This window comes from Chenopodium album, chromosome 7 (genome assembly GCF_948465745.1).
Source record: "Chenopodium album chromosome 7, dcCheAlbu1.1, whole genome shotgun sequence".
In the NCBI taxonomy this organism is placed as follows: Eukaryota; Viridiplantae; Streptophyta; class Magnoliopsida; order Caryophyllales; family Amaranthaceae; genus Chenopodium; species Chenopodium album.
In genome coordinates, this window is record NC_137840.1 from 54,285,630 (window position 1) to 54,313,183 (window position 27,554).

Below are 27,554 nucleotides of genomic sequence, written 5' to 3' on the forward strand. Positions count from 1 at the left end.
CTGTTGACGGAGGAAGTAGTTCGGATGAAGCTTTTTATTAAGGTGATCGTTCATCAAATATGTGATGTAACTAGTTATAGGGTGATTTGTACTTGTGTTGGAATTTTAGATTTTCTAGGAATTGTTTTTAAGTGTCGTTTGACTATCTTTCATTAATGAATTCCTTTTTCTTCACATAAAAAAAAATGATAATAAACAGTGATTACCACGCGTGACATGAGACCAAACCTAGTTTCTTTTATATAAATATATATATATATATATATAGAGAAATATATATGTAGCCCTTAGGGCTATATATAAGCATTAAATTTACTACCTAAAATGAAAATAAGTTGGGAATTCATGACAAAATCACGAGCAAATCGGTGTAATTAATGTTAATTTATCCTCAATATTTCCTCTTTAAGCTTCTTATAAATAGCCCTAAGGGCTATATTTATCATTTTCAAATTAATATCGACCAAAGTTAAAGCAGTGCTCGGAAAACCATGGATAACACCACAAGTAATTAAAGCATAGACATATATAACAGTGAGACATTATAATTCCAAGTTTTAGTCTTTTTCTTTGTTTTTTTCCATTAGATCACATTAATTAACAACACTTATAATAGTGAAGGTAATATAGATCATAGAAAAGTGACACACTATTGTAATTAATTAACTAAGAAGCTAAGCCAGGCTAGTACGTAATTTGTTCAATCAGTTTCAATGTTAAGAGCAGCAAGCTGTTGAATGTTCATCGGGTAAGCAACGTCGCTGCCTCCATTGAAGGCCTTACGCCCTAAGATAACGTTCACGTGTGATGTAGGGTGGAAGGCGTCCCAAAATACGTACTCGTCTCGGTTCATGCACGGTGTTTGGAACGGTAGACATGTTATTTGGCCTTGGTTGCGCCCGATTCCACAACATCCTCGGTCGATCACTTTAAATCCTGCATTTTACCATCCAACATAACGAAGAATTACAAAGTTAAAGTAGTTAATTTATATTTATGAAATTAATTAATCATCTAGGTCTTAAGAGAATACATGTACTAAACTACTATTACCTCAAATTTTATTTTGTTACACTAAAAAAAAGTAGTATGACCCTGATAAAGAGTTACAAGTAACAATTTTTGTTCAACCATTTATCTTTAATTTAATTTCTATCACCGCGATTGTGTGAATTTGAAATTATTGCATCCCAAATCCCAATACAAACTTTTGTATGAAACAAAATTTATAAATTTACACATAAAAATGATGGTAAGCGTACCATAAGTATCGGGACGAGTTAGGATGTCACGAAACATGCTAGCAATGTCGACGTAAATGAACTTGGAACCAGGGAGTTTAGAATTGAGATTGCTAAGCATGGTCTTCACATTGGCATTGAAAGGTTGTATAAGGTTGTTGACAGCGTCCGAGCATTTGCCCGTAGGGCTTTGTGCCAGTATGCTTGGGATGCACCCCATCATTCCTAGTCCGGCTATAGCGAATTTCCTCCCTCCAAGATTATACAATCTCTGCAATTAATTTATTCACATAACACGTTAAATTTACATAAAAAGTTAAGGCTCTATATTCTTTTCACCTGAAACTAATAACTTATTAAAAGTCAACGACTGAAAGGCTTACCGTGAGTTGAGTGGTGTATTGTTGAACCAAGAGATTGGCAAATTGTTGCCCGTTATATTGGTTACGAGTAGGGTAATTGGGCATAAGATAATTGTTAAGGTAGTCATTACTTCCCATTCCAACAAAGAATAAACATTGTGCCAAGCTTCTACCAACATCATCTGCCCCAAGATTTGCCGTAATTTGGTTTAATGTGTTCTCAAAGTTGCGCACTTGCTGATTGAATGGTATGCGTCCAACCTATCACCAAAAATAAAATGTCTTAAATTTTACTACTTGAAATTATCTACTAAAATTTATGTAATGTAAAGTATCAATGATGCATTTTGTATATAAGGAACATGTTTTTTAGGTACTTTTAATATGGTTACTTGAGACGTGTGGGACCATGAGATTAACGAAAATTTTTCCTAAAGTTGTTTCCATACATTAGAATTTTTTTTTTTTTTAAAAAAAAAAAGCCTTCTTTGGAATTCTTTTTTTTTTTTTTTTTTATGTATTTTAACTATATATGTAATATTCCGAGGCATTGAAGCTAATAAGAAATGTCTCTATTGTATAGTACGTCGATGTTTATTCAAAGAACTTTTTTTTTTTTTTGAGGGACAAAGAACTTAATTGTTAATCTAGAGTTCTCCACACAAATAAATGAGCAATAAATTAATTAAATTAAAGGACACATGAACAATCGGATATATAATAGATATTGCACATTTGCTCATGCCCTGTCAAAAAAACACCTAAATTATAGCATTGCCTTTACAATAAATTACTGAGAGCAGTAAATGATCTCATGCATGAGAATAGCTAGTCGCTTTTACAGCATCGGTTCAATTGGCTTGTTATAATTATTACTCTGTATTTAATTGGTACCAGGTTCTACCAATAGCATTCAATTCTTTGAAATTTATCCACTTGGTAAACCTTCCTACATGAGATTAACCAACCAAGATAAAAGTACCTAACATTGATTGTTCATATCATCCATAAATTGAAGGACAAATTAGTGATAATTTGAACACCAATTGGTCAAGCTAGCATGCGAGGACCAGAATTATTAAACTTAGTGATGTATGTTCAAAATAGGCACAATGACAGTTACAAATTACAAATTGGAGTACATATCGAGAGTTCAAATTATAACTCGATTACTGTGTACAGACCCTTGATTTATTTCTTTAAGCCAAGGCCTCATCCATATATTAAATTTAAAGTGTGCATATACAACTATGCAAGTCCCTCTTCTATTTTAAAATGACCTTTTTTTTTTGGAGATACTCTTGCTTTACTAATGTTAGGGTAATTTTTTTCAAAAAGAATTATTTATTTTATAGAATTTATTAGGGTAACAGTATTTTGATGCATTGATTATAACAATGAAATGTAAATTTTGAACATGATTGAAGTAACAGCATTAAAAAATATTAAAAAACAAATCTTAAAGAAAATAAATGGCTTACAAAATTTCTGCCAGTAACATCAAGAATGCCAGCAGCAGCTGAAGCATAATTAACACCGTAACGTACTTGATCCCCTCCTCTTGCTTGTGAGTATGCTGGTATTAAAGGCAGACCTAGTGACTCCGCTGCAATTACATATTTTAACCCAAAGTCATATTAATTTATTAAATTAATCATTTCATGAATGTTAAAATTTAAATTACACATGCATGCATAAGTTAATTCAAATCATGCAACTTTAAATCTATAATTGTCTAGCTTTCCATCCATCTACTTTTAAAGTTAAGTTGTTAGATCATACTCCGTAGTAATTTAAATTAGCAACGTGACTAGTGTGAGTCTGACACTAATTTGAAACGAAGAGAGTATCCTGTTATTTAGCAAATTTGCATGTTAAATACTCTTAATTTAATTGCTACACCCATAAATAAAAGCTCCTTTTTCTTGGGCAAGGGTTCTAGGTAACGAATTACACTAAAGTGATTTTTATTAAAGTAGTATGAAAAATAAGATAATGAAATAAATTTCTTATTTTTAAAGAAATCAAGAGAAAAGGTAATTAGTGAATTACGACTTTAAATTATATAGAGACAAAATTTTTGGATGAAATAAAATTAAGATAATACTCAAATCCTCAAATTCAACATGCATGCAAACACAAAATTTTGCATGAAATAAAAGAGTACAAAAAAACAAAAAATTAAAAAATTAAAAACATGTACCAATGGCATCTACAATGGTGTAGGCATTAGAGAAGCGACCAGTTGGACCGTCATTAAAGTCAATACCATAAGGAAAATAATTAGCCTTAGCAAAAGAAGGCAAATTATTATTATTTCCATTATCAATCAACGAGTCTCCAAACACAAACATTGCCGGCACCAACTCCTTATTCCTAGCCACTCCGCCATTCGATGGCGGTGTCGCAGTCGTTACGTCTCCGTAATCTTGTGCGACACATACATTCATTACCACCACTGCCACTACCACCACAAACACTAGAAAACTCCTCATTATCTTTTTTTTTTTTTTTGGAGGAGTACAATTTTGTGTAAGAAGATGTAATAGTGTGGTGTAAATAATGAGAATGTGTGAAAGTGAAGGTAGTATTTAAAAAGTGAAGGGTTAGAAGTTTGGTAAGAAGGAAGTAATTGCTTAAAATAAATAAAGACTTGTTTTGTTGGTAAATAAACATAAATTCTGAACACTTCATTTAATTAGGCTCAACTGTCCCACTGTGTAAGACGCCGCAGGAAAGCTGAAAATGAGATGTAAATCATGTTATGGCATTCAATTCAATGCATATAATTTTTTGGGTTTTGCTATATTATTATTTGTAGGCTCGTAGCTAATCGCCTAAGTTTTTTTTTTTTTCCTACGTATATTGTAGATTTATCATACTACTTACTTCGTATAAAATAAATAGCTAAAATTAAATTTGTAAATAGTTGTTAAAATGAATATTAGGAATAATCCAACATAACAACAAGTTCATGATAACGTTAATGTTTTTATGTTACTCTAATCCATTGATTACATTTGGTGTTCTTATACGATTATTAAGGAATTCTGATTTAGCACTTGTGATTGTGTGAATCTAAATAATTTAGATAGCACAATTGGGCTAATTATACAACAAATTATTAAAAGTCTGCCTTAATGAAGAATGTGTACATATAAATGAAAATTTGCAAATTGTAGCCATTTTCTTTTTTTTTTTTTTTTTTTTTTTGTCAATCCGAGCTCAATTCGGACCCCTAAAACCTAAAATGAACATTTTTAACACACAAACCGATGAAAAAATTATATTAGGGCAATTCATAATTTATAACAACTTTTGGGATGCAATTTGCAAACAAAATAAATAAATAAATAAATAAATTGCTGCAATTTACAAAATACAAGTTTTAAATGGCTGCAATTTGTAAATTGCAGCCAAACACAGCCTAAAGTATGAACCAAACATAGCCTAAAGTACAAGACTTGGCCAACAACCCTCCTTTCACATTTGAAGTCCCTTTTCTCATGGACACATGTTTATACGTGGTCAGCCACACCATTAATTATTTTATGGTGGTCACTTCACATATAAGTAATTAATTGAATATTTGGGATTACATTGTTGATGATCAAATGGGGTTAATTTGATAGGTATGTAAGGGTTAACGCAATGGGAAAATGAGATTACTATTATAGACAAGGAAATTATTCTCGTAATTTTGAAACAAACAAAGAGGGGCCGAGACTCTGAGAGTATTTGAATGAACAAATGGGGTTATGTCTTTTTAATTAATAGATGTTATGTGATATATTTCTCTTATGGACAAAATAAGGTTACCTTCCTGAATAATTGAGTTTCTAGATTGATGAATAAGAGCAAGAGTTAGGGCCTAATCTCATACGTTGAAATTCAGCTCAGTTCAGTTCAGTTCAGTTCAGTTCGGTTCAGCTCAGTTCAGTTCAGTTCATTTCAGCTCCTAATTTCCTTCTCTTATAAAATATTCAGTTCAGTTCAGCTCAGCTCAGTTCAGTTCAGTTCAGCTGAGTTCAGTCAATGAGAACAGGCCCTTACTCTTAATAACATATGTAGTCACACACAAGACTTGGTGTTTTCCATGTGGCTTGCTCACAGTACATATGGTCCATTTTAACTTAGACCCATTGCACAAAAATCCTGGACATGAGTTTAACTATAATGCTCCCTTCGTTCGTTTTTTTTTTCTTCCCTGGGCAAATTGCAATTGAGTTGCATTCGTTTAAGTTTTGATCGGGTTGGATTAGTTTGGGTCACTCAAGTTAAATTCTGATAAATTTATTATATTGGGTTAGAGTTGATTTCAATTTAGTTCAGGTCTTGTTTGAGTTAATCTTGGTTTGGAACGGGTTTGTACCAGTATAATTTATTCGGGTCAAGTTTGGAATAATTGAGTATCGAGTTCGGATCATATCCTAACAAGAGAACTATACACTCGAGTCAAGTTAGGATCAAATGTGGGTCGAATTGGTTCGGGCTAAGTACAAATCAGATGATTTCTCAAGTAGGGTCGAGTTTGAATTCAAGGGTGTAGGCCAAGTTTGTATTGTATAAACCTTGGGTTCAGATCAAGTTTAAACATGTAATCAAATCAACGAGTTTTAAATATTTATAATACTCCCTCCGTCTCCGATTGATAGTCACTTATGCCATTTTTGGGCACCTAAAATGTTAGTCACATTTGCTTTTTTTCAAGTACCATTAATATTATTTTTTTACCAAAATTCTCCAACATTTGCAAAAATATTTGTGCAAATTTAACTTTTCAATGTAAATTTTACTTTCCCATGCACTTTAATTACTTTATCTATCTACTTTTTTGCATACCCAATGTAAATTTACTTTTTTAATGTACTTTCTTTAATTCTCCGTAATTTCTGTGATTTTTCTTCAAAAGTGACTATCAATCGGGGACGAAGGAAGTAAAAGAGAAATACATCAAATCGGGTTATCCTATACTCCTAAGTATGTAATTAATGAAAATTCGAGTTCAATTAGGTTACTTATGTTGAGTTATATTGGATGACGTTCAATGCTCAAGTTGATTAAGGTATTAGATAGAGTTTCTTCAAATTACAAACAATTCAGTTGAATTCAAGCTACAGTTGACTTAAGGTCATGTCTAGAATAATAATGCAGGTTGAATGGGATAGATCTTAGCCTGTTCGAACTCAATCTCAGGTTATATAAAGTAGAACTTGATTCTACATTATGTAAGATCGGAATAATTACAATTCTTCTCGAATTAAATTGGATTTTAAGTTGTTTAATTTATCGATCAATAAAAGGGATCCTTACTCTTAAATACCTATAAGTTGTGAGAATCCGAACTTAGCTCACAAATGAGAAACCATAACCAATTAGATCAAGCTAACTTACTTTCTTTTGAAGTGAATTGAATAGAGAGGTGTCAAATTGTCAATATATAGTGGTCCATTAATAAATTACAAAAAATGGTAGAATGTGATACGACCAATAGCAATAGTCAACTTTCATACTGCTACAATTACAAACACTGCAGTTTCACCAACACCCCTAACACTACATGCCTACATTTACTTCTTTAATTTATCTATTCGCAAAAACAAAATTCGTCGGTGTAGTATTAGTAGTAGTTAGAATTTAACACACTACAATTTCATTTCTTGGAACTAGCTCATCATTATTGTTATCTTCTCTAGCCGCGTAAGTTTTGCAAACTGCACTGCTACACATACATACACTTGACATTTCAATATTTATGCACTTTCTTTTAATTCTTACTCACTATGATTTAATTTGACTTGCATGTCAAGAAATTTGAGAATTGGTTATTTAGTATTTTGCATTCAATAGTACTTGCTATATTTATGTCTTGCTTTACTTTATGTTTATTATTTCAAGGGCTGTAATTTTGATCTCAAAGCCTTGTAATCATATATAGTACTTCCTCCGTTCTTTTTTACCTAACTTGTTTCTTTTATCACGCTTGCCAATGCAAAACTTTAATGATCAATAATTAACTTAAATTCTCCATAAGTAAAAATTATAAGAGTTATATATTATGATATTACTTATTGAGACAAATCCAAAAATATCATACATGAACATTTTTTTCCTTACATATTATTCAGAAAAGACGGTCAAAGAAGGAGTGGTGAATAGTGTAAAAGTCAAAGCGGGTCAAGTAATAAAGAACGGAGGAAGTATGTGATTAGGCATCATCCCCTCCTCTCTACACTCTCCATATGCTTAGCCTAACTTATGCATGTATTTTGACTTAATTCAAAATGATGATCACCTTTCCAAACCCTACTAATTGCTAATTCAACAAAGACCATAAACATGCATATTTCAAAATGTTGAATGTGTTCAAAGTACTTTGCAATGTGCACTAAACCGATAAAAAATAAATCAACTATTTCAGACCCTAATCTTTAGATTTAATTTCGTCAATCTAAACCTGCTTCTTATCCAAATAGAGTCAATTTATTAAGGAATATATAATTCTGGTAAAATTATGGTGGCAACTCTTCTAAATTAAAATTATTAAACCATGCTCGTGTCCCCAAAAATAAGTAAGGAGAAATGTCCTTTCTAGGGAAATGCATGTGCTTCTCTTATTGATATGATTCTTTGTCATGTTATATGTTCCAATTAAGTTTTGTTGTATTATTCATCTTAGTTTATTATGCTTTATTTCTTCATTATCATGTTATTATTGGCCTCTTGTTCCGTCATTTATAGGTGGTAATAGTAAAAAAATCCAAAAATTAACAATGCTAAATAGATGTCACATATATCCAACATACAAGTTACTTTTTGTTAGTTGAAACGAACACTACAAGAGGGGGGTGAATTGTAGGTGAGTTCCTAGTGACTACTTTTTCAAATTATAAAACAGAACACAAAAAGAATTTTGCAATGCACACAGGATTTTACGAGGAAACCTTCCAGGGCCCAACTGGAAGTAAAACCTCGACCCTTCTAAGGGATTTCCACACAAAAACCAATCCACTATAATAGGGCAAACACCAAGTTATAAACCTATTATAAGACAGACCTTTACTCATAAGTTCCAATTAGAACTTGCTACACAGTAGGACTCTATCCTACCCAATTCAAGTTCCCAACTTGAATTCTCTCGTACTCTCACAATACTAACACACAGCTTTTGCACTCAAAGCTATATTACCTGTATGCAATATTGAATTCATACACACACACCCAATAACCCAACCAATTACAGAAAATATAACACTTAGAATATGTTAGGCAAGCAATGCACGAAATCCGAAACTAACATGACAAGATAAAAGCTTGGCAAACTTACACAAATTAAGCTCAGAGATTTCTTCACGCAAAACTCACAAAAAACTTATGAAGATGTGACCTCTACTATTTATACAAGATTAACTCGTATAGCTAGTAGGGTTTTTCAAAAGATAAATAAGTTAAATTAACTAAATCACAAAATATAGTTTTAAGTAAATCTTTTAGAAGAAAATCTTTTTTGAAAAATAAGATAAGGTAAGTTTTAGCAAAACGAATAAAATCTTTTGTTAAAACTGATTTTAAGAAACAAAACAACTCGAAAATCTTTTCTTAAAATTTATCTTTTATCTTTTTTCGTATTAATTATATTTTCCAATTATCTTGTCACGCTTCTAATAAATTTCGTGCATATCTATTTAACATATTTAACAATATATCTAGAAGATAAAATCTTAACTAAATTAATATTGTCGTGTCGTGTTTCTGTAATCTTGAATTACTTGGGCTTCACGCAGATCAGGAACAAGTTCCTGCTGTCACTCGTTCTCCAGTCTTCAACTGGAACTTCGCAGAATAAGTTCCTTTTAGAACTTACTGTCTTCAGCTTGCATCCTCCAGGTTCCTGTTAGGGAACATTTCTGTTAAGGAACTCAATTCTTGTTAGAGAACTCTTCTTCTATTTTGCTTGACTTTTCTTCAATGGCTCTTCATGTCTTCATAGTCTAAGTTACTCTTCCACCTCCAAGGTCAACTTCACCTGTACTAATCAAACACTTATAAACCTTTATTAATTGAGTTTGCTTTAGTTTAAGTTCATCATCATCAAAACCTTTAAGCTTCAACACTTTTATATGTTTATCATCGTCAATAGTATGATTAGTTCTAACAAGAAATTTTTGACAATTAATCCTTACAATTATTGCTGTTTTAGGAATCACCACCTATGGTTTTTTTTTTTTTTTTTTTTTTTTTTTTTTTTTTTTTAATTAAAATCTACCACCTACATTTTATAAAAATGATAAAACTTCCCACTATTTTGAAAGATAACATCATGGTGGGGCCCACAAAACGGTATTTCCTTCCTCTTTCAATACTCAGTAGTCTTTCTTCTTCATCTCCTTTTTAATTTTGCACAAATACTAAAATCGAATTATTAAATTAAAAAATTTAGGGTTTCAAAATCCGTTGTTCTTGCTTCGAATCTTAAAAAAATAGGGTTTCTAGCAATTCGATTTCAAGATATGCCTCAATTTATATTGAAGTGGAAGAAGAGGCAAGTGAGAATCGAGTGACGAAGAAAGAAAATGGAGGGAATTAGCAATGATGACGTCATCTTTGAGGGGTTGGTCAAAGTGGTGGGAAGTTTTTGTGTTTTCATAAAATGTAGGTGGTAATAAAATAGCAACAATTACAGGTGGTAATTGTCAAAAAATCCTTCTAACAAATTGTAAAATTCTATTATGTAACTTATGATTGAAATAAATACTCCCTCCGTGTTTTTTTAAGTGTTACACTTACCAAATTCAGCCGTATTTTAATAAGTGTTACACTTCCTTTTTTGGTATAAAACTACATTAAAATATTATATCTCTCTCCTCTCATGATCCCCACCCAAACCCACTACTATTTTTTTTTATTATATCGCTCCTCTCACATTCATTACTTTTTCATAAATTATTAACCCCACTATCTTTCTTTTACAATTTTTTAATGCTCCAACTACCCCACTTACCTCTTATTTTATTTAAGTCAATTAAATTGCCTAAAACTATGTGCCGGTCAAACTGTAACACTTAAAAAAACACGGAGGGAGTAAGGGCATGTTCACTTTAGCTTAATTTCAGTTCAGTTAAGTTCAGTTCAGCTCCAATCAGTTCAATCCGGTTCAGTTCACTTCATTTCCTAATTTTCTTCTCTCATAAAATATTTATTTCAGCTCTACTTAGTTCAGTTTAGTTCAGTTCAGCTCCAATCAGGTCATTTCAGCTCAGCTCATTTCTATAAATGTGAATAGGCCTTAATTTTGATAACTATAATAAACTTATTTTGAGGCTAAGTGAGGTGTCAAAATCTTCCATCGATATGCACCAACAAATTAAAAGTATAACTAGTGTTAGGCCCGGGCGATGCCCCGAGTTACTGCGTTATTTCCATGACAAAAATCTTTATTAATATTTTATTTTTATTGAATGGCATGTAATATGCTAATAGTTTAGTGGCTAATTAAAACGTTGAAATTTAAACTTAAACTTGAAGTTGTGGGTTCAAACCTTCTATGAACCATATTTTTAGACATGGAGTGAAAATCGGATTAAATGAGAAGAGCGCCACGTGGCACCTAAAATTCATTTGGAACGCCTTGAGGAGAGCGCCGCCGCGCCACGTGGCATCTTAACTTCTTTAGGAACGCCTTTTAATATATACTATAGATGTATGTTAAGGTATTTCGATCTAAGCTTTGCCTGAACTTGTTTGTTTTAGTCGATAACAAGAGTCATATTAATTGGAAGGGGGTGTAGTAAGTAGTAACTAAAAAATTAAATAAAAGCAAACCAAACACATTGGTTACAATACATAAATCCATGCCATAATTGAGTGTATTATACAAGCAACCACTAAGCAAACCATGACACAAAGTTTCAATAGTATGATCCCAAACCTTACATAAGATAGAGATATATTACATAGAGATTCGATTGAGCCAAATTGTATCTCAATTTTATTCATTAACTACAAAGAAATATAGGTTGTTAGTACACTAACTAGTATTGGTATATTTCATTTGGTATAGTAAGTGTGTATGGGATGTTAGTTGTCAGTGGTTCAACATTATAAAACCCATGTTGCTCTTCAACCTGCAAGTGTGGAAGGTGATAAATAAGTTTATACATTGTAATAATTTCTCTGTTCGGAATTAATTGTGATACTAATAATGAAATATAATATGAGCAAAATGTCAAGTAATAATGATGATAAATTAAGCTACCTTTTGTTGAAGATACTTGTTCGCTGCCCTCAGGACACCCTCCTTAACAATCAAACCAAATAGATTTTCTATTAAATTAAGAAAACAATAAATAGTAGAGCGTAAAGATTAGTATTATAACAATAAGAATCAAATGTAAGCATTTTAATTAAAGCTTTTTAGTTGACTAGAAAAAAAGCCTGGCCTTTTAGTTTTCACTTCCGCATTACAAATTATATGTTTATAAGAAGTTCTATAATATTGCAAGTTTGCAACATCACCTGAATTTGCATGTTTTTAATAAAACAAGTCCATAATATTATTATGCTTATTAGCCATTGTTTTGGAAAAAAAAATATATATATAAAAAAGCTCTATTATATAAGCCAGCTCTTAAGAACTGAAGTTAATATGTCCCCCTAATTTCTTCCCATGTTTTATTTTGCTTAAAATAATATCAAATACAACTTTCCCATAATTAAACAAAATCAATCCAATTGCCAATTAAATGAAAAAAAAAAAAAAACAGTTGGATGATTTAAACTAACCTTGTTCTTTAGAACTTGAATCTCCTGAAACATAATTTTCATCTGCAATTGGATAATGAGTAAATTAGTTGTGGTCATATTATAGATATATACTATGTACTTCTTTTAATCCTTTGGGAATGAACATCCAATAGAGGCCCCTTAACCAGTGGCTTGACAAATGCCCAGTTATAAACGGCCCAACAAACCTGGGCTCTGATACCATGATAAATTTTGAAACAATATGAAATGGGCCTGGACAACCCAAATAAAGAGGAGGAGAGTTTGGTCCACAAACAAGGCTTTGGAGCTTTTACACTAAAACCAATTGGCAATAGTAGGAGTAACTCCTCTACCTTATAAAGTGGAACTATCTCTCCTCTTTCTCCAATGTGGGACACTCACAAGTGGGCTATAGTGGGTTTCAACACCTCAACTTGGTGCAAAGAATAACATAATGTAGTAGGGCATAATGAATGAAATATATGACACTAGAGGCCCCAAACTCCGTGATTTTATTGGTTTTTAATTTCAATTTTATAACGCTACTCCTTAATAATGTGAACACGGGTTATGATACAATATTTGTGGGATAGATGAAGTATTAAATTGTTTTTTGTCAGTGGAACTAAAAAAGTTAAAAGGAAATACAAAGTAGAGTAGAATTAAAAAGCACCTTGGTAGCACGAATTTGGTAAATCCATGACTCGAGATGCTTTTCCAGTGCATGCAGTTCATCCAATGTCATTGCTCCTTCTGCCCCTCCAAATATGGACCTATTTCCAGCTCAATTTTTTTTTTTTTTTTTCCCATTTTTGTAGCGAATTAATCTCATGAATTGCATGTATATAATCAATTGATCTATTGCATGTATGTGTATTGATGTATTGAAACTTCGTACATGATTAATAAAAACACGTAGGTATAGTGCATGGTATATATGTTAAATGCGTAGTAGTATGGTGTGACCAAACTCTCCTTCTAATAAAGTTTATACCACATGTACGTCCACATGTCCCTTAACCACATTGATATTAAGTTATCTAATTATCTTCTAACCTATGTATGATTAATTGCAGCTTTATTTTGTATGATAGTATCTGACCAAATTTGTTTGAATTAAATTTATTTAAAATTTGTTTAACTTATGACTGTGCAAATTAAACACGGACATAATAGGGCCTAAGCCAAGCCTACTATAAATCCGATGCTCATAAGTCAAAAGACCAATTGAAAATAAGATCCAGTTACCTAATCAAGTAAATTCTTAGTGATCATAAATTATGTTAGGCCATGAGCAATTCATCATTCATAATATTCAATTAAAGGGAAAAAATGGTGATTTTGAAAGGGAAAAAATTAAAAGGATTTAGCTTCTAACCTTTTCTTTTGGATAATTAATAAACCAATAATAAACAAATAACTAAAAGAATTACTATGGTGATGGTTCTTATACCGTACCAGAGCCCTTTCTCAAGTAATTTGATCTCATGTGTCATCATGTTGACTTCATCCTTGGATTCCTATTCCAGAACAAACAAAAAAAAAAAAAAAAACAAAAAACAAAAAAGCTAAATAATTGATAAATGAGTAAATCTTTTGCACATATTATGTGTATATTCTCTATCACTACTGGTGTAACTTTGTAAAACTAAATAGTACAAATATTTAACCATGGCATATGTATCTTACTACGCAAATGTATGAGAGGTAAAGATTTCCAAAAATTCTTTGATGGACCAATATTCTTCCAAAAGCACTTAGAGGTAAAGATTATAATTTTTGAAAGAGAAAAATACATTCATATATTAGAAAAACTTTTGTATACACCCGATTTACACTAATATTAGGCCCTGTTTGATTCACCTTAATTTTGCTAAACTAAAATTATTTTTACTGAACTTAAATTATTTTTACTGAACTGAAATTATTTTTTTTTTACTGATTTTCTATTATAATTCTTCTTTAAGAAAACTGAATTTTACTGAACTGAACTTATTTTTACTGAACTGAAATTATTTTTACTGAACTGAAATTAATTTTACTGAACTGAAATAATTTTACTTAATATTATTTTTTTAAGGTGAATCAAACAGGGCCTTAGTGTACATCGAGCAGTATAATAGTAACTTTTAGCTAATTTTAAGGTAACTTTTTTGCCTTTTTTTGGGTAACTTTAAACATAATACAATTTTTATATAAATAGACAACAAGAAAAGTTTTATAAAGGTAATTTAATTACATTCAATCACTAATAATTGATTTTTAGTCATTTAAAATGTGATTCTTTATTAATAAAGCGTAGATAATTTTTATTTATATTGGGCTACTTTTATTCATATTGGGGTAACTTTTATTCATTTCAGGGATAACTTTTGATCACTTTAAACTATCTTTATAATGGATGCACAATATTGTACATCCCATTTTTTTAATAGTATGTGCATATATTAAAACATTCAACGATAATAATGAAGACATTGACTTAACATTAAGTTAATGGGAGAAGTGCAATACCAGTAAGTGCTTCTGTGTGACACTGTCACATTCAGCTGGGAGAAAACCACTTGTGCACTTCATGTACTTCTCAATCAGCCCTTGCATGGTTCTTTATAAAATGCACACTAGCTGGTTAGCAACAATAAGTAAAAAGTACATAACAAAAATGTAATAGAATAAATATGGAATTTTTGCTTAAATTATACGATTGCTTTAATTTATGGGAAATTCTCAATGGTAGCCTCCTGTTTTTGCTTATTTCCAATGGTAGCCAATTTTTTTTTCGATTATTTTTGGTAGCCCTCTACTGTTAAAAACTTACATCCGTAACCTTATTAAGCCTAAAACCGTTAACTAACCGTTAACTTTAACCATGGTCAACTTTTTTTGTCTCTATTCAACCATTCTCTTTCCTTAGCTTCCCTTCTTTCATGGCTTCCTTCCAGCCTGCCACCACCCAACCCCAAAACCCCCACGACAACAAGCCAACCACTACCCCTATCTTCTATCTATCCCTAAAAATACCACAACAGGCAGCCGCCGACGCCCACCGTAGCCAGGCCAAAGCCCAGCTACAACCGCGACCAATTGATGGCTTGATGCCCAACCACGGCAGCAGCAACCCCCTGCCCCGCCCTTAAATTTGCCGACTTGCTGCTAGTTTGAGCGTCGTAGTAGATTGACTGAGCACCCTGCCTAGCCGCAACAATGCCTAACGGCGTAGCCAGGCATAGTGCCTAGCCACGCCATTGGGGTCTGGGCTGGGGTCGGGGTCGGGGTTTGGAGAGAAAGAAAGGGTCGGGGTTAGGGGAAACATCGTGGGGTCTAATTTGGATTGCCGGCATGAGGGGTTGTTTCGAAGGTGGACGGAGGGAATGGGGATGTTGGTCGACGGTGGCCAGCGGGATTCTGGTCGGTAGGTGGTTCCTGGGATGCTTGTCAATGGAGGTCAAGGCTGGTTGGGGATGGGTATTTTATTTTCTTAATAATTTAATTTTTAAAATTAAAATAGTTAACATTTTTTTCCTTTTTTTTTTTTGAATAGTTTAACCTTAGTTGAGTAGTAAGTTAGATTTAACGGAAAAATCATCATTAAGGTCACGGTTGTAAAATAATGAAAGTTTAGGGTTACCAAAGATAATCGAAAAAAAAATTGGCTACCATTGGAAATAAGCAAAAACAGGAGGCTACCATTGAGAATTTCCCTTAATTTATTATCTAAATACCTAGTATGTTTTGAATATAACCCTATTACATATGCGTTTGTATTTTGATTAGGGAAAATCATGTAAAATCATTTAGAATTATCTCATAGTATATTTTCAAACATTAATATTTTTGAGTTATTATTAATTTGATAATCAATTGATATCATGATACTTGAAATTCTAACATTTTATCTCTATTGATTATACACTTGGTCATGCATAAATTCTTAAATGAAACTGGTTCACACTAATTTATTGTGGACCACTAGTATTAGAGAAAATATGGTTGTTTTATTAATAATAATAAAAAAAAGTCACTATAATAAAAACAAGGTCACTATGTTTAAATTAAAGTCATTTTGGTAATATATAGGCTATAAAAGGTTAATTTTTTTAAGGAAATATTTTATACTGGTTAATATGAATCATAAAGGTCACTATGTTCAAATTAGGGTCATAACATCGTATTCAAATTCACAATAATATTAAACGTTATACAAGTTTTAATAAAGGTTACTATGTTAAAAATAAGGGACACTCTATTCAATATAATGTCAGTTGCGTGTGTATAAATCTCGGGTCCACGCAAGACTTTGTCAAAAGAGGTGGTCGGTTTAGTCCAAAACCCAAACTTTGGCCAAAAATTTGCATCCTATCCCAAAATTTTGGGCAACACAAAAAGGTCTTTTTTGGCAAGTCAGAATTATATACTTCCTCTGGTTTTTTAGTTGACATCTTTCTATTATATCACGCTTACCAACACATGTTTTTAACGATTAATATCTCTAATTATCAACATTGTAAAATTATAATAAGTGGATATTAATAAAATATACATTGAAACGATTCAAACAATAAGATCCCACATGAATTTCTTTTGTCGTATCTATAAACCACAAAAGCGAGTCAAAGCGTCTTGTGTGAATAGTGTAAAAGTCAAACGGTGTCAACTAAAAAAAACGGAGGAAATAAAAATTAACTTTTTTTTTGTAAATAAAAAAAGAAGTTCTAAAACACACTAAATATCATTCATTAAAGCCATGCATACGACATCTACAATTTACAATTAAGATAATGAAATCGAATTCAATAAAATCAAAGAAGAATTAATCGGGGAAGGGCTATGATTCCAAATACATAAATATAACAATTAGGGACATTCCCGATTTGTTGTCTCATACAACTTTTTGAATGAATCCGTCATTGCTTTGTAATTTTTTTAGAAAGAAAATTCTGGTGCTAATTTGAATTTGTAATAACCCGAATCCGAGCAATAATCAATCATAGCCTCGCACAACTGGAGACCAAATTAAACACAAACTTAGCCTTGCCTTTCAAAAGATTTCAAAAAACCTTGTCTTTAGAATGAGATTGAAAAAGACTTGTCTTTCGAAGGATATAAACCCTAATTTTTGAGGAAGACATTATTATAACCTAAGAAATAATAATAATAAAAAAAACTGAACAGAAATAAAGATTGGGGCTTTTCACCAGTGAAATTCAATGAAAGCCCCTTCAAAATTAACAAAGGAGGCTAGTTTAGGAGAGAGGAGAGAGAGAGGAGATTAAAGTAATTTTATAAAACTTAATTTTTAAGTTCCCCGAAATCCATAATAATGATTAGGAGAGAGGAGAGAGAGAGGGGGGAGACTAAAGTAATTTCATTTCTTAACTTGTATCCCAAAAACACACTAATTACACTGATCTACGCGTGTTTTTATCATGAATTCCTAATTTTATACAATTTTCAAAAGTGTTTTTAATGCTATATATAGCCCTAAGGGCTATATATAACATTATCCTTAATTAAAACCTATGTCGAAATATTAAATCATTGGAGTTTCAAGTAATTAAAATTAGAACAATATTTAATTTGCAGTCTCATCATTTCATTTTAACAACACATACATGAATTCAATTTTATTGAAGACTCCAACAAAATATATATATATATATATATATATATATATATATATATATATATATATATATATATATATATATATATATATATATATATATATATATATATATATATATATATATATATATATATATATATATATAATTAAAAATAAAAAAAAAGAAAAAAAAAAGAATTTAAACAAATATCCTACTCTCTCTTATTCTTTTGTTCGTTCCTATTGGAATATTGACACTGTAATTTTTTTAAATTACTCACAATAAATAAATACTTCGTAAATCATAGTCATATTTATTGGGTTTATTTGTTTCATTTCAATGAATACCTTATAAATAAATTATTATAATTTTTTTTATTAATATGGATCTAAAAATATTTATCGTAAAATTAATAAACTGTCAAACATATATATATAGGGGGAGGCTCTCGTGAGAATTTTTCTTATGTGAGAACACTTTTTATGTTCTAAATTTTTACTCGTATGTTCTAAATTTTAAACCTGATGTTCTAAGCTTTTTCCCAGATGTTCTAAATTAAATAAAATGTTCTAAATTAGAACTCGCATGTTCTAAACCATAAATTAGTTAAGTTAGATATTATAAATTTCGAATGACTTATTCCGAAATTTTAACTTATATGTTCTAAATTTTAAAACGTGCGTGTGTTCTAAGATTTTTAGTTATATATTCTAAATTCGAAAGCATATGTTCCAATTTTGACTCACATGTTCTATATTTTTACTTATATGTTCTATATTTTTACTCCCATTTTCTATATTTTATACCAAGTGTTCTAAATTTTTTATTCATACGTTCTAAATTTTAAATCAGATGTTTTAAATTTTAATCATATGTTCTAAATTTCATAAAGCAAATTTTTAAAATTTTGACTCTCATGTTCTAATTCTTGAATAAGATGTTCTAAATTATTGCTCACACACATGTTCAAAATTATTAGTCATATGTTCTAAATTTAAATTTGAGTCGCATATTCTAAATTTTTACATACATGAGATTCTAATTTCAATTAATTCAAGCTAAACCAGTCAAATTATCAATATGTATGGGGAAAAATCTACCCAAAGATCGTTTATGTGTTTAGTTATATGGTATGGACATATTTGTTTATAAGAGTAAGGCTCGTTCACTTTACCTTATTTTTGCTGAACTAAAATAATTTTTAGTGAACTGAAATTATTTTTGCTGAACTTAAATTATTTTTACTGAACTAAAATTAATTTTACTGAACTGAATTTATTTTTGCTAAACTGAAATTAATTTTACTGAACTGAATTTATTTTTGCTGAACTGAAATTATTTTTTACTTTTTTTCTATTATATTTATTCTTAATAGTTACTAAATTTTACTGAAGTGAAATTATTTTTACTGAAATGAAATTATTTTTACTGGACTGAACTTATTTATACTGAACTAAAATTATTTTTTACTGAACTGAAATTATATTTGTACTTAATATTTTTTTAAGGTGAAGTGAATAGGGGCTAATATATACTTATCCATCATAGCTAAGGGCCTGTTCCGATTGACTGAACTCAGCTGAACTAAACTGAACTAAACTGAACTGAACTTATTAATTAGTGATTTTTAACTACGGATTAGTGATCTTTGATTATTTATTGATTATTTATTACTATACATATGTGTATATACAAATGTACATATTAATAATAATAATAATATTATTATTATTATTATTAATTATTGATTATTATTATTATTATTATTATTATTATTATTATTATTTATTGATTATTATTATTATTAATATTATTATTATTATTATTATTATTGTTATTATTATTATTATTATTATTATTATTATTATTATTATTTATTGATGATTATTATTATTATTTATTGATTATTATTATTAGTATTATTATTTCAATTATTATTGTTATTATTATTATTTATTGATGATTATTATTATTATTATTTATTACTTATTGATTATTATTATTATTATTGTTGTTGTTGTTGTTGTTGTTGTTGTTGTTGTTGTTGTTGTTGTTGTTGTTGTTGTTGTTGTTGTTGTTGTTGTTGTTGTTGTTGTAATAAGAGCTTAAAAGAATGAAATTTGGCTTTATATCATTAGCAATATCATTAGACGTCAATTAAGAGCTGAACTGAACTGAACTGAGCTTAACTGAACTGAACTGAACTGAACTGAACTGAATTTCAACGAAAGAGAACAGGCCCTAAGGTGACCTAATTTTATCTAAGGTAACCTGAATGCATCATACGAGTAACCTACATCATTTTTTTTTTCTCTAAAGTAACCTCATATTTGTTCATTTCAATGTCCCGACCTTCTTCTTGTGGTTTTATAACTTTTTTTTTTTTAATAGCTTGTGGTTTTATAACTTAAGAGTAAGCCGCCCCCTCTTCTCTCTCCTCTAAGGTGGTTATTTTTTTTTTTTTTGGGAATTTAAGTAGAAAACAATCTAATTTTCTCGGACCCTTGTTCTTTAATTTAATTCAGTTTTTTGCATTGTTTTGCTTGTTCTCTTCTTTTGTAAAAGTTTATCCCAAATTCCGGAATTTTGTCAAATTTTTTGGGATTTTTGTTCTTTTTATGGATGAGAATTTTATTTTTAGGAATCTAATAATTGTTGGGAAGGTGATATGAATTCATATGGGTTTAGGGTTTGTAATCAACTTTACAATCAAAACATCATTTCTCGAGTCAAGTTTAAAACGGTGGAGTGTGAGCTATGCAAAATAGTTATGATTTTGATTGTAAAAGTTACGTTACCTCTAAATAAACACGTGATTTACAAATCTTTATTATTATTATTATTATTATTATTATTATTATTATTATTATTATTATTATTATAAATATGTAGTCTATTCAATAAAGATATTATTGTTCTTTTAAAAAAAATAAAAATAAAAAAATAAAAAAAATTGTGTAATAATCAATATAAAAATAACTTTACTTGTTTGATTGATAATTTTATTTTGGAAAATTTGCAAATTGCAGCCATTTAAATTTTTTTTTTTTGCAAATTGCAGCCCAAAAATTCATATAAATTGTAAATTGCAGTCCGATTCAACTTTTCATCGGTTTACAAGTTGAAAAATCTTAGATTAAGGTTTTCCGGGCTACTTTAGTCCTTAGGGGTCCGAATTGAGTTCGGAATCAGCAAAAAAATATCACAAGTATCTTGTTTTGCGTAACAAAAATGTATCGATTTGTGGGAAACTATAAATATGAGACACTTACGTTTTTTTTTTTTTTTTGCTGATTTCGAGCTCAATTCGGGCTCTTAAGGACTAAAATGACCCCTAAAACCTTAACCGAAAATTTTTCAACATGTAAATCGATGAAAAAATTGAATCGGGCTGTAATTTACAATTTATACGAACTTTTGGGCTGCAATTTGCAAAAAAAAATTTAAATGACTGCAACTTGCAAAATATGAACTTTAAATGGTGCAATTTGCAAATTTTTCTTTTATTTTCTATCATTTTAAAAGCCCTAGTTTGATTACCACTGTGACCCTGTTACTCAATTACATTAATTTCTTATGCGTAAAGTGATGATATTATTAATTAATAATGTTGGTGATATGATCACATATATATTAAAAATTTGCATTAAACATAGAGTAATGATAAATATACTAAAAATATAGAGTAATAAATTAAAAATTAAAAGGGAAATCGTTCTGCGCACCCCCAAAGTTTTAAAAAATGCACCGTGTACCCTTGAAAACTTTCAAATGCATCATGTATCCCTGACTCCCTGATGTTTGTAAAAAAAAATGCACCAAATACTCTAATCCTCTAACAAATGCGCATATCATAGACTTATCAAAATAAAATCATGCCCACATATTAACTCACTTTTAATACTTTATACTACGTATTTATGCAGGAAAACATCCTAAGTACTTAAATTACATCAAAATTTGAATTCCGACTATCATTAGAAATTCTAAGCTTTTGGGTAGAGGTGTAAATTCACATAACCGGATGGAGTTTGTGTCGGGTCTATTCGGATCGGGTCTGTTCGGATCAGATATTTTCGGGTCAAAATTATTCTTATAACTCAGGTCAGGTCAAGTTGGGTCACGTTCAGGTCGGGTCAAATTCGGATCATGGTCTATTGAGTTGAGGTCAAATATGGGTCGGGTCAATTCCAGATCGATCGGTTCATATACGGTTCAGATAAATTCGAATCGGATTCAAAATAAGTTAGACCGGGTTAATTTTGGGATGGATGAATTAGGGTCGGGTTGATTTCGGTTTGAATGATTTCAATTTGGTCAAGATTCGTTTGATTAAAATAATGTTGATTCAGTATTTGGTCAATTCCGATTCAAATCATTTACGTGTTTGCTAGATTTTATTTGGTCAAGTTGACCGAATTCAATTTTTAAACTAGAGTAACTATTGAATTTTTACCATATTATTGGGTCGATATCAAGTCATCCATGTGTTATTTTTCATATTGCATGATTAATTATTACGAAGTGCGAAGAATTGGTTTTCTCATTCAATCAACTCTTGTGTAATATTTATCTTGGCGCCAAATTTAGATTGAATAATTATCGATGAGTTATGATACCTACATACATAAGTGAGACAAATAGTAATGAATTAGTGATAGATTGATAGATTGATGATAGTCACATATAGTGATATACAAAAAAGAATGTCCTCTTTTTAAGGTACTACTGTTCAATTCTTTAATCTCATGAGGCTATGAGTACTATTAGTTTACTTCTTTACTAATCCAATTTAATTAATATATTTGTTAGAGTTTTATACTTTCTAACTTATCAATAATTAGTAAATTTGTAAATATATGTAGTATAAGAACTTGAAAAAAAAGGGTCAATAATAGGTTAGGTTTAAAATTATGGCCGGGTTAAAATCGGAACGGGTAAAACCGGATCGATTTAAAATCGAGACGAGGTAATATCAGTTTGGGTTAAAACGAATTTGATTAAATCGGTTATTTGTCGGGTCATTTTTGAATCGGGTTGAGTTCAAGTCGAATCAAACCAGTTCGGTTTGAGTTCATATCGGGTCATATCGGGTTCAGGTTGAGTTCAAGTCAAATCAAATCTGTGTGGAGTTAAGTTCAGATCGGGTTAAATTCGGATTCAGATTAAGTTTGGGTCGGTTACAGATCGGATTTGGGTCTTGAATTTCTCGGGTTAAATTGGATCTATTACAACTCAAAACGGATGATTTTTTTCGGATCGGTTTAATTTTGACACTTCTACTTTTGGGTGTTAGAATTTGCTTTATTAACTAAGTTTACTTTATAATTTTAATGGTGTAACATTATAGTAGCATTAAACTGTAATAATTTAATAGAATTTGATGTTTAGGGGTCTTAATTTAACAAAATGAACATTTATTGTGAACCTAAGGGTATTTGGTGCAAATTTTTACAAACCTAAATGGTACACGATGCATTTAAAAGTTTTCAGGGTACAAGGTACATTTTCTAAAACCTCAAGATACTTGGAATAATTTCCCTTTAAAAAAGTATAAAATTAGTACATAAAATTTTTAAAGATTATAGAATATATTCTATCTCATCAATCCCTTAATCTTTTCTCCATATGAGATATCTCTACCTACAATTTGACAATTAAAAAAACGGGACGACCAATTGATGCTATAATCTAGAAGACTTTTAAGATAATGAAACCATTAGTCCAAAAAGCCAAAAAGGTTTTTGAAGTTTTAAATTTTTTCATAGTTTCAAAACCACAAAACAACTTAAATCTGCGTAATAACACGTAAAATTAGACAGTTTTCCCCTTCTACTCCTTTTTGTACCACTCCTTATTTTGCTTATTGCTTACTGCTTATTCATGGTTTTCAATGTATTAATATATATATATATATATATATATTTTTTTTTTGACAACGTCAATGTATTAATTTGATTATGAATACTTTAATTACACATTGTTACAAATCATAAAAAAAATTCACATATTGAATATATGATATATTAACAATTACAACAAGATTTTACTTAACTATATTTTATTTTACTCTCTCCGTCCCTTATGGGCAATTTTCACGAGAATTAATAAACATAACTAAGTAGTAAAAGTACATTAAAAATGTAAATTTACATTGGATATACAAAAAAGTAGAGAAAGAAAGGAATAAATGTACATGGAAAAAACAAAATTTACATGAGAAAGTTGAATTGACACAAATATTGTTACAAATTGAAATTTTTTTTGATAAAATATTACTCCGTAATATTAATGTTACATGAAAAAAAAGCAAATAAGACTTAAAAAATGAAACGGAGGAAGTATATAATAATGAAAATTTACGTTAAAATTCTAAAAGTTGACATTCATAAGAGATATGATTCAATAAGGCCCTGTTCTCTTCACCTTTAAAAAAATAATATTAAGTAAAAATAATTTAAGTTCAGTAAAAATAAGTTTAGTTAAGTAAAATTAATTTCAGTTCAGTAAAAATAATTTCAGTTCAGTAAAAATAAGTTCAATTTAGTAAAATTTAGTTTTCTTAAAGAAGAATTATAATAGAAAATCAGTAAAAATAATTTCAGTTCAGTAAAAATAATTAAGTTCAGTAAAATTAAGTTCAGTTCAGTAAAAATAAGTTCAGTTCAGTAAAAATAATTTCAGTTCAGCAAAATTAAGGTGAATCAAACAGGGCCTAATTAACAGAAAGAGATCGATGTAGATTAAACTTCTGGTTAAGTGCATCAGTTCTATATGCTCAATGTTTAGACAAGAATATTTAAGTGAATTTTATTTTATTTTATTTATTTAGAAATAAAGTATATTCAAGTGAATTTTATTTTAAGTGTGCGACTGGGTAAATTTAGAAATTTAATACTTCATATACGGGTAAAAAAAAAAGTAAATGAAAGAATATTTTATTCACACATAAAGGGAGTATCAGGAAAGATCGAGAGTTAAAAAAAGTTTTGAGTGAAAAAAATATATATACTAATATAGATGAATATTTACATTCTTTTTTTTTTTGAAACAAGATGAATATTTAGTATTTACATTTTAAAAAAGTAATGCACTTATCTAAAATGGCTAGATAAGTCAACTGATCGATGGACTTATATAGGAGGTTTTTTTTTTTTTTTTTTTTTTTTTTTTTTTTTTTTTTAAAAAAAAAAGAAAATAATATCAACGAAGGGAATAAATGATTTTGTGTGATCAAACTGATTGGTAGCATAACCACAAAATAAAATGCCAAAGGTTATATTTTATTTAGCTGATCAACATTTTTCATCAAAATAACCAAATCAAGTCAAGGGTCTGTTTAAACGGTTTGGTTCCTCTAGTTTTGTCTGAAATTATTTGATCTAAAATTAATTTATTTTATATAAAAATATTTCATAAGGAATTTATTTTATTTTATCTGAATTCATTTTATTTTATTTTATCCGAACTTATTTTAATTTATTTAACTTTTTTCAAATACTCTATAAAATGATCACAATTTTTTAATTACGTTTTGATATAAATTTTTTCTAAAGCAAACTAGATAATTCTTGAGCCATCCTCGGTTTTAAAAATTAATATAAAGTAGTAATTGAAATATAGAAGTCTTTATATTTTCTTTTTTTGAACAAAATTAATTGCCATTCATCAAATGAAATCTAAATTATCAAATACATGAAATAGAATCAAATAAAGGTGATAATTCCCTCCAAAAAAGACTCCACTTTTAGGGTATGTTCACATTTACTTAATTTCAATTCAGTTAAGTTCAGTTCAGCTCCAACATCAATTCAGTTCAATTCAGTTCATTTTAGTTCAGCTTCAATCTTTAGTTCAGTTCAGCTCCTAATTTCTCTCTCTTGTAAATATTCATTTCAGTTCAGTTCAGTTTAGTTCAGCTCCAATCAGTTCAGTTCAGCTCCAATCAATTCAGTTCAGCTCAGTAAATGTGAACATGCCCTTAGTAGTTATATGGATTAGTTTGTGATACATGGAGGATTAAGGACAATAATCCACAAAAAAGTTATAAGAAATTTTAAGGACAATACTCCATAAATACATATAAGAATTACGGAGTGTATATATATTATTCTGTTTGAGCTTAATTTTTTTTTTTTTTTAAAATTGTTTTATTTCAATCATGTGAAACTTATAGATAGCAATCTCATCATAAACTTCAATAAATATTCTACATAATGGAACCATGACCACTTGTTTATTAGAGTTAAATTTCTAAAACTCCAAATGTCACTTGTTTATTAAAGTTAAACTTTTAAAACAAATCCAAATGACACATCATATGAAGAAAGTTAATTTTAAAAGAGTTAATCATATTTATAAAATTGTAAATATTTAAGTTTCAGCTTATATATCTATATTCTTACAATTTAAAATGATAAATCTCATATCTTTCAATTTATTTGCTCACACCTATTACTAAAATATGTAACCCAACTAAAAATGTATTGTGATTGTTAAGTTAATATTTTTTCTTACTTTATTTTTTGCCACAAAAATGTGTTAGCTTTCAAAGAAGTTCTTATAATAAAAACTAACATTCCAATTTTTGACATTTTTTTTTTTTTTTGACAATTTAAATACTCATAAGTCCTAACTAATACAGATTATAAAATTCAGGTTACTAAATAATGAACAATGAATTTTGATGTTTTGCAAAATTAAAGTTTAAATGGCACTTTTCATGAAAACATCAACCTCAAAATAAAGGTAACTAATCTATGTTAATATTTGACCTAAATTAATTATAAATTTTATTTTCAATATACATATAGTGACCTGGGTCATCAAATTACTCGAGCCAAAAACTAATCAAAGATGTTACACGTAAAATGTATAGGTACGTACCCTTTAGTAGCAAGTTCATAGAGTTTGCCTTGAGGTGAAAAAACAATAACCCCAATATCAGCATCACAAAGAACAGATAACTCCTTAGCCTTCTTCAGCAACCCTGCTCGCCTCTTGCAGAACGTAACTTGCCTATGCACCGGGTTCACTATCCGCTTCAGCTGCACCTTTCCTCGCGCCATTCTATCAGTTTTCGATCTCCAATTAAGTTTCTGTATCGATCCTTCACTCGTTCTTTAGAAATTATTAACCAACAAACTAATATTCGATGATCAATGAAATATTTTTTGTAATATAAATTTTTTGTGAGTGTTTTTTGAATGCTTAATAGCAAACAACCCCCCACTAGTTTGAACTAGCTTCGGAGTTGCCGCTTGTAATTTTGTGAGTTTTTGCTTCTGAAATGAAGCGTTTGTTTTCTTCATTCTTAGCTCTTGAGACCTCTTATATATACAAGTACAACTATTTTTTTACAAATAATTATAGGATGGTATAGCTTTATTATTTTTTTTTTTACCGTAACTTTTTATGTTGGACTGTCCCCCAATTAAATTTTATTTTTGAGAAATTATTTATTAAAATTTAGTATCACTTTTATAGTGCTATTACAAGGTGGCAAAATATGGCTTAAAATTAAATTATTCTGATGCTTTGGAATGATTTATATAGTTGATTATTCAGTGGGTTTGCGAATG

The 27,554-nt window shown here is 29.7% G+C and overlaps 2 protein-coding genes across 2 annotated transcripts; both read right to left on the minus strand.

Moving 5' to 3' along the window:
• Positions 1-542: 542 nt before the first annotated feature.
• Positions 543-4,169, minus strand: LOC145637926 (GDSL esterase/lipase At1g71691-like). The gene is made up of 5 exons (XM_081688926.1): positions 3,807-4,169; positions 3,085-3,209; positions 1,625-1,864; positions 1,263-1,512; positions 543-936 (listed from the first exon to the last, which is right to left on the minus strand). The coding sequence occupies exons 1-5, from the start codon at positions 4,096-4,098 to the stop codon at positions 701-703; spliced, it is 1,143 nt and encodes a 380-aa protein (XP_081545052.1). The 5' UTR covers positions 4,099-4,169; the 3' UTR covers positions 543-700.
• A 7,259-nt stretch (positions 4,170-11,428) lies between these two features.
• On the minus strand, positions 11,429-27,256 carry LOC145637927 (agamous-like MADS-box protein AGL12). Its single transcript, XM_081688927.1, has 7 exons — positions 26,860-27,256; positions 14,882-14,972; positions 13,826-13,887; positions 13,041-13,140; positions 12,386-12,427; positions 11,859-11,900; positions 11,429-11,727 (listed from the first exon to the last, which is right to left on the minus strand). The coding sequence occupies exons 1-7, from the start codon at positions 27,039-27,041 to the stop codon at positions 11,635-11,637; spliced, it is 612 nt and encodes a 203-aa protein (XP_081545053.1). The 5' UTR covers positions 27,042-27,256; the 3' UTR covers positions 11,429-11,634.
• Positions 27,257-27,554: the final 298 nt, after the last annotated feature.

What these genes read in the sequence shown, in the direction of transcription:
- LOC145637927 (XM_081688927.1), bottom strand. Translation starts at nt 27,041, where the DNA reads ATGGCGCGAGGAAAGGTGCAGCTGAAGCGGATAGTGAACCCGGTGCAT. An exon ending in TCACACAGAAGCACTTACTG is followed by an intron (nt 13,888 to 14,881) that starts GTATTGCACTTC and finishes GTTCTGGAATAG; the next exon opens with GAATCCAAGGATGAAGTCAA. An exon ending in ACCAAATTCGTGCTACCAAG is followed by an intron (nt 12,428 to 13,040) that starts GTGCTTTTTAAT and finishes ATCCAATTGCAG; the next exon opens with ATGAAAATTATGTTTCAGGA.
- LOC145637926 (XM_081688926.1), bottom strand. Translation starts at nt 4,098, where the DNA reads ATGAGGAGTTTTCTAGTGTTTGTGGTGGTAGTGGCAGTGGTGGTAATG. An exon ending in ATGTTACTGGCAGAAATTTT is followed by an intron (nt 1,865 to 3,084) that starts GTAAGCCATTTA and finishes TTTTGGTGATAG; the next exon opens with GTTGGACGCATACCATTCAA. An exon ending in AATACACCACTCAACTCACG is followed by an intron (nt 1,513 to 1,624) that starts GTAAGCCTTTCA and finishes AATTAATTGCAG; the next exon opens with AGATTGTATAATCTTGGAGG.